The 13,912-nt window shown below is 43.4% G+C and overlaps 1 protein-coding gene across 4 annotated transcripts in view; it reads right to left on the reverse strand.

The window, feature by feature from the left end:
• The window catches only part of PLEKHM2 (pleckstrin homology and RUN domain containing M2), a 40,703-nt gene that overhangs the window by 14,213 nt on the left and 12,578 nt on the right, over positions 1-13,912 (reverse strand). For 2 of the 4 annotated variants that reach the window (XM_037828429.1, XM_037828430.1), the window contains exons 2-4: positions 1,331-1,437; positions 832-941; positions 207-306 (exon numbers count right to left, since the gene is read on the reverse strand). In XM_037828429.1, the coding sequence (XP_037684357.1) occupies positions 207-306; positions 832-941; positions 1,331-1,437 (317 nt within the window). Of the gene's footprint in view, positions 1-206; positions 307-831; positions 942-1,017; positions 1,045-1,330; positions 1,438-13,912 lie in introns of those variants that run through there. The other 2 variants (XM_037828431.1, XM_037828432.1) reach the window with 2 other exon arrangements.

The following is a 13,912-nucleotide window of genomic DNA, read 5'->3' on the forward strand; positions in this document are numbered from 1 at the left end:
GCCCAGGTGGACACGAGGACTTCTGGGGAAGCCATTGCACTGGCCGGCTAGGTGGCTCTCTGGCCATCACTGATATGCCTCAGCACGCAATGCCACGCTAGGCCTCTGCTGTGGCTCTCCAAGGGGTCTGCATAAGACAAGAGTGCCTGGGATGAGACTCTAAAGAGACCCTCAGGCTACATGAAATGGACCACGTGGGCACTCACTTGACGTAGTACTTATGCAGCAGAGCCAGGTTCTCTTGGAACAGCCGCAGGTAGCTCTCCAGGGAGTTCTCATTGAGGGCCAGGTACAGCCAGGCCCGGCCTGCCAACAAAGAGGAGGAGTGACCACAAAGAAAACTGTCAGGGCACTGGCCTTTTGGCCAAGCAAGGGCAGAAAGGAAAGAAAGAGTGGGTGAGGGAACCAACGATGCCAACAGCCTTCTCACTTGTTGGGGTAGGTAACCCCTGGAATCTTTATTTTCTCACACAGACCCTAGTCTGCAGCTTGCCAGGAAACTCTAAGAGGACAGATGGCAAGCTTCACAAAGACTGAGAACACAAGGGGTCCTCACTGATCCTGGGGGTGAACATTCACCCGACTCAGAGAGAAACAAGACTCCTCACCCTGTGCTAGGGCTGGAGCTCAGCAGGAAACCAGCTCCCCTCAGCACCTCTTGCTCTCCTTTGCCTCATCGCCAATGCTCCAACAAACTCATTTCCAGGGAGAAAAGAGGTCTCGTGGAGGGCGCTGGCATTTTAACACCCCACAGTGATCAGAGGGGCTGACCCTGAGGCCACCCTGTGCCCCAAGCTCCCCACTCCCTGGCATCTGCCCGTTACTACTTACTGCGCCCCAGGTTGGTGGCTACATGCTGCAGCACCTCAATCTGTCTGATGGCCTCTCTCCGGGTGAAATGAACCACAAGCACCCAGTAGCCAGAGGAGAGGTCCTGCAGTCTGAGAAAACAGGATAGGAGCCATTAGGACCTGGGTGGGGCCACCCTGGGCAGCTGCAGGACGCCGGTCCACCCACCTTTGTGTCAGGAGTGGGCTCAAGGCAGGAAGCCATGCATTTCCAGCGCATCCCACGGGTGAGCCCCTCACTTTCAGACCATCATTTCATTAGCAGCTAATTCTTTCCCCAATCATTTATGTCTGCCCAGAGACAATTCACTGGGATAAGTGTAGATAGCCTGCAGCCCACCTGAGTGAGGCAAAGTCCCTTTCTGCCAAGAGAAAGAAAAAAACCACAGGCGGACAGGCTAGGGATTTCTCTGGAGGTTCCTCAGGGCCCTGGCTGGGCCCCGGTGGGCCCTACAGTCCCCTCCAGATTCTGTCCACCTTACCCATACAGCAAGGCATGGTCCAAGTGCTCACACAGACGCTGCAGGACCTTATCATGGTTCCGGATGGCTGGGGTCTCATCCTCGCAGGCAGCGAAGTAGCTTTGTAACTGAAAAAAAAAACAAAACAGCCCCCTCCAAAATTAGAAATGGGTAAAGAGGAGGGCTAGAGAAGTTCTGGAATCAAGGCAGCTGAGAACACCAACATCAGACGACGCATCTGTCACAACCAATGGAAAGGCCAACCTCAAACCGCCTTGCACCAGCTGCTTATCCTGTATTGGACATTCCAGAGGACAAAGTCTAGATCCTCAGAGCCCAGGCCCCAAGAGGCACCCAGCAAGAGCTGTGCACGATGACAATGTGATGGCACCAAGGGACTCATGTAGGCTCAGGGTCAGGGCTACGTAACCGCGCTGCACAACTCCATACAGCACTGTCCAGGTAAATGGCCCTGCTGGTGCCCAGTGTGAGTGCACCCCAGCCCGGAGTTGTGTAACACGGCCCTGTTGGAGCTGCCCCTCTGTACATGCTCAGGGCTGATGGACAGGGACACTTGCTCCGAAGGCCTTGTCAGAGGCTGACGTGGGAGTCTGGATTTGCCTAAGAGAATGTGACAAGGTCAGCTATGGACCTGGGTGCATGCCAGGCTCACGTCAAGCCCCACACCAACGACACTGTTTCCAGGCTAGACTAACGGAAAGCAATGTGGACAGGAGGAGAGATGAACTGCCACACTGAGCAAAGCCCACAGGGTAGTGGAAGGCAAGGGCAGCTTAATTGGCTTAATTCAGGCCCAGAAAGCTCCACTACTTGAACCAAGCACTCTGTGGTCACAGAAACGGGGGGGGGGGGGCTTTCATTAAAGCCCTAGGAGGACAGTCCCTCCAACTTCACATTAGCTACTTATGTCCTGCCCAGCTATTGCACTTGTAACGGCAACAAGGGAGGAGAACACAAGAAAAAAAGCACAGTTCTGATACACTGGTTTCGGGACTCTGCTTTCGGGGCTGGACAAACGTTCCCAAGTGTCTTCTGGAAGTGGGAGAGGTGGTGGCAGCAGGCAAGATCCATCAACCGTACCAACAAGCATGCATTCTTGGAGAGAGGCCAACCATTCTGCTGCCACAACAAATAGCCTCTCTTCTCTGTGGCCAGAGCAAAGCACAGCAGTCCTGCTTGCCAGGGGACAGCCCTCGGTCCAGAGAGACAGGCCAATCAGGCCACCAAGACAGAAGGCTTCCAGAACGTAAAAAGCGCCCAGCAGGCCTGTGAGAACTGCACTTGCCCTCGCAGCAACAGCTGAACATCTTCTCATACACTTTAGTACTAAGAACCACAGTGCTGGTGCCAAGTTTTGTTTTTTTTTTTTAATTTTCAAAATCTGAGTTAACCTGAGATCAGAGTCTTAGATGTTAGAGCTGGAAGGGTCCTCAGGGATCTAGTCCAACTCCCTCATTAAAGAAAACAACAAAGAGATTTATTTAGTTCTTGATTGTAAAAGTAACCATACTCAAACACTTGAAAAACACGGGAAAGCATTTCATTCATGTTTTCATTTTTAAACAGAGAAGGTGGCCAAGTCCAAAAGTGGTTAAGTCCTGTAAAATTTTTTAACTAAGTGATGGAAGATATGTGGTTTCCAAATATTTTCTCTCATTTTGTAGGCTGTCTTTTCACTCTCTTAATAAAGTCCTTTGATAAATAAAAGTTTTAAATTTTGATAAAGTCCAATTTATTTTTTTCTTTTGTTGCTCATACTTTGGGTCTGTGATGGTTAGGTTCATGTGTCAACTTGGCCAGGTGATGGTACCAGGTGTCTGGTCAAGTAAGCACCGGCCTAGTTGTTACTGCAAGGACATTTGTGGCTGGCAATAAAACAGAAGGCTGGTTTATTAAATCATCAGTCAATTTGGCTGCAGCTGTGACTGATTACATCAACGAAGGATGCGTCTTCCACAATGAGAGAATGCAATCAGCTGGATTTAATCCAATCATTTGAAGAGTTTTAAGCAAGACAGACAGAGGACCTTCACTCTTCTTCTTCGTCTGACCACAAAGCGTTTCTTGAGGAGTTCATCAAAGTTGCCAGTTTGTTGCCTGAGGATTCATCGAATATGTTCACTGAAGTTGCCAGTTTGCTGCCTGAGGAGTTCATCGAACATCTTCATTGGAGTTGCCAGTCTGCTGCCTGCCCTACGGAATTTGGACTCGTGCATACCCACAGTTGCTTATATATAAGTTTATAAATCTTATATTTATAGATATCTCTTGTTGATTCTGTTTCCCTAGAGAACCCTAAGGGTCTAAGAATCCATTGCCTGATGCAACGTCCTAGAGATACCCTATGTTTTCTTCTAGAAGTTTTATAGTTTTAGCTCTTATATTTAGATCATTGGTCCACTTTGAGTTAATTTTTGTATATGGTGTGAGTAGTGGTCCACTTTCATTCTTGTGCATGTGAATATCCAGTTTTCCCAGCACCATCTGTTGAAGATGATCTTTGTAATGCCCACATCATATTCTAAAATATGAACGTACCATGCTTTAACGATTCTCCTATTGTTAAATCTTTATATTGCCTCCAATTTTTTGATATTACCTATAATACTGCAGTGAACATCCATGCATTCCTGTGTGGGTATTTCGTACACATGTGATACTGTATAGTAAGTGCTGAGAAGTTGAACTGATGGATTGAAGGACATATACATTTACAATTTGGCTGGGTCCTGTTATTTGCCCTTCTGAAATGTTGCACTGATTAATACTCCTAGCACCCTGGCCAATACTTAATATAGTTTTTCTAATTTTTGCCAATCTCGTGAGAAGAGTTCCTAATTGTTTTAAATTGTATTTCTCTGATGACTAGTGCAGTTGGAACATCTTTATTAGCCATTTGTATATCTTTTTCTGCGGACTGCCAATTCATAACCTTTGCCCAATCATCTCCTGGTTGCTTGTCTTTTTCTCATTGATTTGTTGTAGCTCTTTGTACAGTAGGATTTAATCTTATTTGTTGCTATGTGTTATCATTTTTCTCCCAATGTCAACTGACTTTTTTAATGCATTTTTTATTGTGAACTTTAACATATATACATAACAGTGTTAACTTTCAAAGTACAGCTCAACAAGCAGTTATATAGGTAATTTTAAAAAATGCTATGAGTTATAGTTCCACAGTTTCAGTTCTTTCCTTACTGTGAAATATAGGATATATATACAAAGGTGATAACTTTCACAGCACAATTCAGTGAATAGCTACAGAGCAAATTCCAAAGAATGTTATGGGCTACAGTTTCACCATTTCAGTTATTTCCTTCTACCTATTCTAATACCCTAGCATCTAAATATGTATATATATATTTACATAAAGTTTCAGTATTCCTAATCTTTTGTTAAATCCTATCTTATCTGTGGCTACCCCTTCTTCTCATTTAATCACTTTCTCGATCTTCAGGGGAGTCTAGGCAGTGACCACCTCACTTGTTCATAATTGAAAGGGGTGTTGACACCATGGGGAAGGGGGCTGCATCCGATTGTTGTTCTTAAAGAGGCTCTTGCCTCTGGGTTTTAGGACTTGTCTGGCATAAGAACACCCTGGTGGATCTAAGTTTCTGATAAACTTAGTGAAAGTTTTATAGAATCTCCGATAGGTACCTAGGTATTTCAGAACTACTGTTGGTAAGGGCATGGCACACTGTGGCTGTTTGGGATGTCTAGCTGGAGCCTGCATAAGAGAAACCTTCAGGATAGCCTCTCAACTCTATTTGAAATCTCTCAGCCACCAAAACCTTATTTTGTTACCTTTCTTTCCCCTCTTTTGGTCAAGTAGGCATTTTTAATCCCTCGATGCCAGAGCCATTCCTGGGAGTCATGCCCCATGTCACCAGAGAGATTCATTCCCCTGGGAGTCATGTCTCACGCTGGGGGGATTGGGGGTGGTTTAATGAATCTATTGCTGAGTTGGACTCAGTAAAAGGCCACATCTGAGCAACAAAAAAGGTTCCCTGGAGGTGCCTCTTAGGCATAATTATAGGAGGGCTCAGCCTCCCATTCACAACCTTAAATTTCACAAGAGCAAGCCTCAAGATCGAGGGCCTGACTTATTAAGTAACGGGTTGCTAATTTCACATAACATATATTCTGTCCCAAGATAAACAGTTTCTCACATTATCTTCACTTAGTTGTACAATCATCATCACTCTCAATTTTAAACAATTATCATAAAACAAAACATCCCAGAGTTCTTATCAGCCACTAATTATTCATCCCTAGTATTAGTGTAGTGCTGGTAAGATATTCCTATTAAATATAGTCTATAATATGTAATGGCTAGTTTTTCCATATACCACTCTGCTGTTAACTCTTTGTACCAGTGTCATACCTTATATGAATATCATGCTAACTCTTTTTTAGGTTTATAGTGCTGTTCTGTGGGTTACATACCTTTAAACAACCACTTTTGAACATGCTTGCATGCAATGCGAGGCTGATACTTATAATCCCGTTAACAAACCATAATCACACCTGACCATTCCCATACCATCAAGGTCACCCTCACTGTCATGTCCGTCCATATGAGATTATCATTCCCCCGTCACTAGCTTCTGTCTATCTCTAGGTCCCCTATAGTCTACATTCTAAAACACTGATTTTACATTTTTCATGGAGTTCACATCAGTGGTAACATACAATATCTTTCCTTTGTGTCTGGCTTATTTCACTCAGCATTTTGTCTTCAAGGTTCATCCATGTTGTCATATATTTCAAGACCTTGTTCTTTCTTACTGCTGTGCAGTATTCCATTGTACGTAAATACCACATTTCGTTTATCTACTCACCTCTTGAAGGACACCTGGAGTGTTCTTGGCAATTGTGAACAATGTTGATATGAACATTGGTGCACAAACGTCTGTTCATGTCACTGCTTTCAGATCTTCTGGGTATAAAATGAGAAGTGAAATTGCTGGATTGTAGGGTAACTCGATATCTAATTTTCTGGGGAATCACCAAGCTGTCTTCCACAGCAGCTATACCATTATACAGTCCCACCAGCAATGAATAAGAGTTCTAATTTCTCCAAATCCTCCCCAGCATTTGTAGTTTCCTATTTGTTGGATGGCAGGCATTCTTATTGGTGTGAGATGATATCTCATTGTGGTCTTGATTTGTATTTCCCTAATAGCTAGTGAATATGAACATTTTTCATGTGTTTTTTAGCCATTTGTATTTCCTCTTTGGAGAAATGTCTTTTCATATCTTTTGCCCATTTTATAATTGGGCTGTTTGTACTACTGTTGTTAAGTTGTGGGATTTCCATATATATGTCAGATATTAGTCTCCTATCAGATACATGGTTTCCAAATATTTTCTCCCATTGTGATGACTGCCTCTTCAGCTTTCTGAAAAATTCCTTTGAGGTACAGAAGCTTTTGATTTTCAGGAGTTCCCATTTATCTATTTTTTCTTTCATTGCTTGTGCTTTGGGTGTAAGGCCTAAGAACCTACCTGCTATTACTAGGTCTTTTTTTTTTTTTTTTTCCATTCCACTCATTTATTCTTTTTTTTAATCTTCATTTTATTGAGATATATTCACATACCATGCAGTCATACAAAACAAATCGTACATTCGATTGTTCACAGTACCATTACATAGTTGTACATTCATCACCTAAATCAATCCCTGACACCTTCATTAGCACACACACAAAAATAACAAGAATGATAATTAAAATGAAAAAGAACAATTAAAGTAAAAAAGAACACTGGGTACCTTTGTCTGTTTGTTTGTTTCCTTCCCCTATTTTTCTACTCATCCATCCATAAACTAGACAAAGTGGAGTGTGGTCCTTATGGCTTTCCCAATCCCATTGTCACCCCTCATAAGCTACATTTTTATACAACTGTCTTCGAGATTCATGGGTGCTGGGTTGTAGTTTGATAGTTTCAGGTATCCACCACCAGCTACCCCAATTCTTTAGAACCTAAAAAGGGTTGTCTAAAGTGTGCGTAAGAGTGCCCACCAGAGTGACCTCTCGGCTCGTTTTGGAATCTCTCTGCCACTGAAGCTTATTTCATTTCCTTTCACATCCCCCTTTTGGTCAAGAAGATGTTCTCCGTCCCATGATGCCGGGTCTACATTCCTCCCCGGGAGTCATATTCCATGTTGCCAGGGAGATTCACTCCCCTGGGTGTCTGATCCCACGTAGGGGGGAGAGCAGTGATTTCACCTTTCAAGCTGGCTTAGCTAGAGAGAGAGGGCCACATCTGAGCAACAAAGAGGCATTCAGGAGGAGGCTCTTAGGCACAAATATAGGGAGGCCTAGCCTCTCCTTTACAGCAACCGTCTTCCCAAGGGTAAAACCTATGGTAGAGGGCTCAACCCATCAAACCACCAGTCCCCTATGTCTGTGGTCATGTTAGCAACCATCGAGGTGGGGTAGGCCAATACCCCTGCATTCTCCACAGGCTCCTCAAGGGGGCACTACATATTTTTTTTCCCTTTTTTTTTTTTTTAACTTTTTTTTTCTTGAAGATGTTTCCCTACATTATCTTCTAGGAGTTTTGTGCTACTGTCTTTTATATCGAGGTCTTTGATGCACTTTGAGTTAATTTCTGTATAGGGTTTGAGGTAGCGGTCCTCTTTCATTCTTTTGGATATGGATATCCAGTTCTCCCAGCTCCATCTGTTGAAGAGACTGTTTTGTCCCAGTTCAGTGGATTTGGAGGCCTTATCAAAAAATCAGTTGACCGTGGATCTGGAGGTCTGTTTCTGAACTCTCAGTTCAATTCCACTGATCAATATGTCTATCTTTGTGCCAATATCATGCTGTTTTGACTACTGTGGCTTCATAAGTAGGCTTCTAAGTCAGGAAGTGTAAGTCTTCCCATTCGTTTTTCTTTTTTAGAATGTTTTTGGCAATTCAAGGCCCCTTTCCCTTCCAAATAAATTTGATAACTAGCTTTTCCAAGTCTGAAAATGTTGTTGGACTTTTGATTGGAATTGCATTGAATCTGTAAATCAGTTTGGGTAGGATTGACATCTTAATGAAGTTCAGCCTTCCTATCCATGAACACAGAAATGTCTTTCTAACTCTTTGGGTCCCCTTTTAGTTCTTTTAGTAAAGATACGTAATTTTCTGTGTAGAGGTCTTTTACATCCTTGGATTGAAAGGGTCTGTTTAAAGACATGTTTCCCACAGATCAGCACCACAAATACAGATAGGTGCTTGCATGATATACTTCTAAGGTATGACACTAGCACAAGGAGTTGACAACAGAATGGTATATGCAAAAAATCTACATATTGCATAGTAGGGACTATAATTAATAGGAATACCTTATTAGTACCACACAAATACTAGGGACAAATAATTGAGGACTGACAGGGGCTACAAGATGTTTTGTGTCACAAGAATTGTTTAAAATGGAGAGTGATGAGGACTGTACAGCTAAGTGATGATAATGTGAGATATGGATGGATTATCGTGGATATAACATATGCTATGTGAACTTAGGAACTTCGTAACTCAAGACCTCGATCTTGAGGCTTGCTAGGGTGAAACTTATGGTTGTAAAGGGGAGGCTAAGCCCACCTATAATTATGACTAGGAGTCACCTCCACAGAACCTCTTTTGTTGCTCAAATTTGGACTTTCTCTCTCTAAGCCTAATTCTGCAAAGAGTGTCACCCTTCCCCCAACGTGGGACAGGACCCCCAAGATAAAGTCGCCTTCCTGGTGATGTGGGATAAGGATTCTGGGAATTAGCCTGACCCTGGCATCGAGGGATTGAGAGTGCATTTTTTACCAAAAGGGGAAAAGAAATGTAACAAAATAAGGTTTTAGTGGCTAAGAGAGTTCAAATAGACTCTAGAGGCTGTCCTGGAGGTTACTCGTATGCAAGCTTCACCTAGATATGCCAAATGACCACAATGTGATAAGCCCAAGTCTACAGTGGTCCTGAAAATCTTAAAGAATACCCAGATCCCTATCTGAGACTATAAAAGTTTCACTCATTAAGTTTATTCTTCAGAATCTTAAATCCTTTAGAGTGCTCCTATGCCAGCTAAGTCCCAAAACCCAGAGGCAATAGCCTCTTCAAGAACATCAACCAGATGTGTTCCCTTTGCTCATAAAGTTGACACCCCTTTTCAACATGTACAGGTTAGGGTGGTCACTGCCGAGACATCCCTGAAGACTGGGAAAGTGATTAAACTAGAGAAAGGGGTAGCAACAGACAAGATGGAATTTAACCAAGGATTATGAATACTGAATCTTTATATAATTTTCTTTTTCTTAGTTGCTAGGGTATTAGAATAGCTAGAAGGAAAGACTTGAAATGGTGGAACTGTAACCCATAGCATCCTTTGAAATTTGTTCTATAGCTACTTGCTAAATTGTAATTTGAAAGCTATACCTTTTTGTATATTTGTTATATTTCACAATAAGGAAATAACTGAAACTATGGTTCTATAACTCATAACAACTTTGGAAATTTCCCATATGTCTGCTTCTTAATCATATTTTGAAAGATATTACCTTTTTGTATATACGTTACATTTCATAAAAAGGAAACAACTGAAATTGTGGAACTATAACCTATAATATTCTTTGAAATTTGCTCTCTAATTTCTTGTTAAATTGCACTTGGAAAGTTATCACTTCTATGTATATATATTATATTCCACAATTTAAAAATATGATTTAAACAAAAAGAGTGTGCATAAGGTAGGGGGGGAAGAGTAAGGGCTCTAGAGCTAGGAAGCATGGGTCCAAATCCTGACTTTGTACTGAGAGTTGGCCACCTTTAGCAAATTACTTAACCCTCTAACCCTCAATTTTCCTCATCTGTAAAACAGGCTAAAAGGATTGTTTAGAGCCAAGCTGTCCAATACAGTAGCTACTAGCCACATGTAGCTATTTACATTTAAATTATTTAAAATTAAACACTAATGCTTGCCAGTCACATGTGGCTGGTGGCTACTGTATTGGATAGTGCAGCCACTGGACATTTCCATTATTGCAGAAAGTTCTATAGGACAGTGCTGGTTTAGGGGAATCAAATTACATAAATCATGCAAACAGCTTAGCATAGAGCCTGGTTAAGCATCAAGTGCTCAAAAAACATTACTGACATTATTAACAATAACGAACGTATATTCTTGGTAAAACCAATGGCATAGGCCTGGCTAAACATAAATGCAGGTACAAAGACGACATGACGATGCACTCTGCTCTCAATAACTAATATTCTGCTCCCTAGCAGGTGCTTCCAAAGCTGACTCTCTAACCATTCTTTCACAGCAGGTTGATTTTCCATCATCTCAGGACAAGGAGAGCCTGAATTGGTGCTACAAACCAGCAGAGTTCTTGAGAGGAACAGAGAGGGGGAAAGAAAATGTCTATAAACCAGTGATGGAAGGACTCTGGGAACTATGTCAAGTGCTTGAGCTCCCATTTTGGGAGTCGGTCAGCAAAGCAGGACATAAAGGTAAACAAATGGCAGAGGTCTCCCCCCTGAAGTCCTGCTGGGGCAGCAGCCAGGTAACCACTCACACAGGAGGCTCTGAAAGGGCAGATTGGGGGGAAACGAGAGGAAAACAAACGTGGAAGACGTGAGGACTCCAGAACATCAGAATTAATGGAACGAATATAACTCAACCTGAAGTACAATCCTCTTTGATGCCACATTACCCTTTGGTTACCTTCTATACCCGATGGGGGAACCAATGCCAGCTGCAATTACAGCCGTCATTTGTTGAGTGATTCCTATGTGCTCTGGAAGGTGGTGGAGTGGTTCAGAGTGTGTGATTTGGGGCAAATTATTTACCTTTCTAAAGTCAGCTTCCTCATCTGTAAAATGGGCTTAGTAATAGTACCCTCCTTCTAGGTTGTTGTAAGGATTCAAATAATGCTTACACAGTATTTATCAAAGTACCTGGCACCTCATAAACACTTGATAAATTTCAGCAGCTATGATGATGGTGGTGATGACACACTATACAAACACTATTTAATTTAATCATCAGAGCAACCCCACAAAGGAGGTCACAGAGCTAGTTAGTAAGAGCCAGATTTTAAGTCCAGGTCTTTTCATCAAACCTGGGTTCAAGACACCTGAATGAACAAATTAATAAAAAATGTTATACTTTATTAAAGCCTCTTCTAACATGATCTTAGGAGAATTCAAGAAAGAGAAATGCAGCCCTCCTCCCTTTAAGTCTTGAGAACCAAAAGTCCTTGTGCGTTTGAGCTTGGCGTCTTCTGCGGCTCTGCTTCTTGGAAGATGGACTGAGGAGAAAAGCCAGCAAAGCTTCTATAAGAAGAAAGCTTGCCTATTACTCTCCCCACCCTTTGCCCAGCGTCAGCATCTCCCCAATAGTTAGGAAGTGTTATTGTCTGGTTGAAGCAAGTCATGGCTACTCTAGGAGAAGCTTTCCTCATTTCTGAGAAGAAATGCAGCCTGCTGATCAGACTGCCAAGTGGTTCTGCATGATTCTTTCTGCCCACTTAGATTTGGGGAAAAGATGGAAAAATTCAGAGTTAGGAGGAGTCTAGGGCAGGGGTCAGCAAACTACAGGCCCATGGGTCTGCCTCCTATTTTTGTAAATAAAGTTTTATCGAACACATCCACATTCCTGTTTACGTATTATCTGTGGCTGGTTTTGGCTGTGATGGCAGAGTTGTGCACACACAGTAGAGACCACAGGGCCTGCAGAACCTAAAATGCTTATTCTCTGGCCCTTTACAGAAGTTTGTCGACCCCTGCTCTAGAGCCTTGAGCAGAAACGGTGAGGAACGCACCCCTGTGAGAAGCTGGGCTGGGGAGCCATCTCTTGCCTAAAGTTCAGTCCAGCAGTAGCTGGAAGGGGAAGCTCAAGCCTTGAAGATTTATATATTTCAACAAATATTTACTGAGCACCTAGTATGTATTTATTTAACATTGTTCTGATACATCAGTGAACAAAATCTTTGCCTGCAGAGGACTTACATTCTGGTGGTATTGAACAACTGTGTGCAAATATGTAATATGGAATCAAGGAGTAATAAGTACTATTGAAGAAAAAAAAAAAAGAAAGCAGAGCATATAGGATCTATCGCTTCATAAAACAGGGTCAGAGAAATCTCTCCGAGGAAATGACAATTGAGATTGTCTGAGGGAACAGCGTTCTAGAGAAGGGAACAGCAGATGCAAAGGTCCCGAGGCAGGCACGAGAGTAAGGAGGCCTGAGTGGCTGGAGCTCAGATGGTGGGGATGTCAGCGGTGAGAGGTCAGGAAGGCAGCCAGAATGGCTGGAGCTCAGACGGTGGGGATGTCAGCGATGAGAGGTCAGGAAGGCAGCCAGAGGAAGGCAGTCCCGAGGCAGGCCTGAGTGGCTGGAGCTCAGACGGTGGGGATGTCAGCGGTGAGAGGTCAGTAAGGCAGCCAGAGGCCGGGTCATGGACAGGCCATGGTAAGGACTGTTTCATTACCAGTTTGATGGGAAGTGACTGGAAGGCTAGAAACAGGTAAGTAACATACCCTGATTTATATTTCACAAGGTCGCAACAGCTGCTGTGTGGTGCACAGACAGACTGTGGAAGGCAAGGCTGGTGGCAGGGCGACTGGCTAGGGGGCTAAACCAGCAGTGCAGATGGGGGATAACAGAGGCTTGGGTTGATTGTCATGATGGAGGAAAGAGAAGGGGTCAGGTTCAGAATATTCGGCAGGTAGCACCACAAGGATTTATTGCTGGCTTGGGAGTGGGTATGAGAGAAAGGGAGGCATCAGGAATGAGTCTAAGGGTTTTGGTCTGAGCAACCGGTTGGTGGAGTCATTTCCTGGGATGGGAAAATCTGGGTTCTGCTCTGGCCACTGTAAGGTCCAAATGCCTGTCATACATCCAAGTGGGGATGTCGGAAGAGATAGAACTTAAATCCAAGGTACTGGATGAGATCATCCCAGGTGTGAATAATGATGGGTGTCTGGGTAATAAGTCTGGGCACGCCAACAGGAGATAGGGGCCCTCACCCAAGTCATACAACAGAATCACCTGGAGAACTTGTAAAAAAAAAAAAACAAATAACAATGCCCAGACCCCTTCCCAGAGTCACTAATCTGGAGCAGGGGGCAGGAATCTGAATCAATTTGTGAAGCCTCCGAGGTCCCTCCAATCCACAGCCGGGGCTGAGGAGCACTGCTTTCTTCTGACAAGGCAAAGCCAGCGAAAACCAGGACACAAGGCACTCCAGAAGCCAAGCAGAGAAAGGCCTCGAAGGCAAGAAGGGGTGGGAATGACAGCCTGATGGAAGAACCTCACAGATGGCGCTAATCTGGATCCTTTTCAAGCAAACAAGGCCTTTTTAGAATGACATTTATGAGGCAACTGCAACCTTGAAAATTTAGAAGGTATCTGATGAAATTAAGGAAAAGTTTATTATTAATTTTTTAGTGTGTGATCATGGGGGTTATGGGAAAAAATGAATCCTCATCCTTTAGGAATATGTACTGAAGTATTTATGGCTGCCTGAGATCTATCAGAGGACAGAGGGGTGGCTGGGACGTGGTTGACACAAGACAGGCCACGGGACGACAGGAGCTG

This window comes from Choloepus didactylus, chromosome 2 (genome assembly GCF_015220235.1).
Source record: "Choloepus didactylus isolate mChoDid1 chromosome 2, mChoDid1.pri, whole genome shotgun sequence".
NCBI lineage: Eukaryota > Metazoa > Chordata > Mammalia > Pilosa > Megalonychidae > Choloepus > Choloepus didactylus.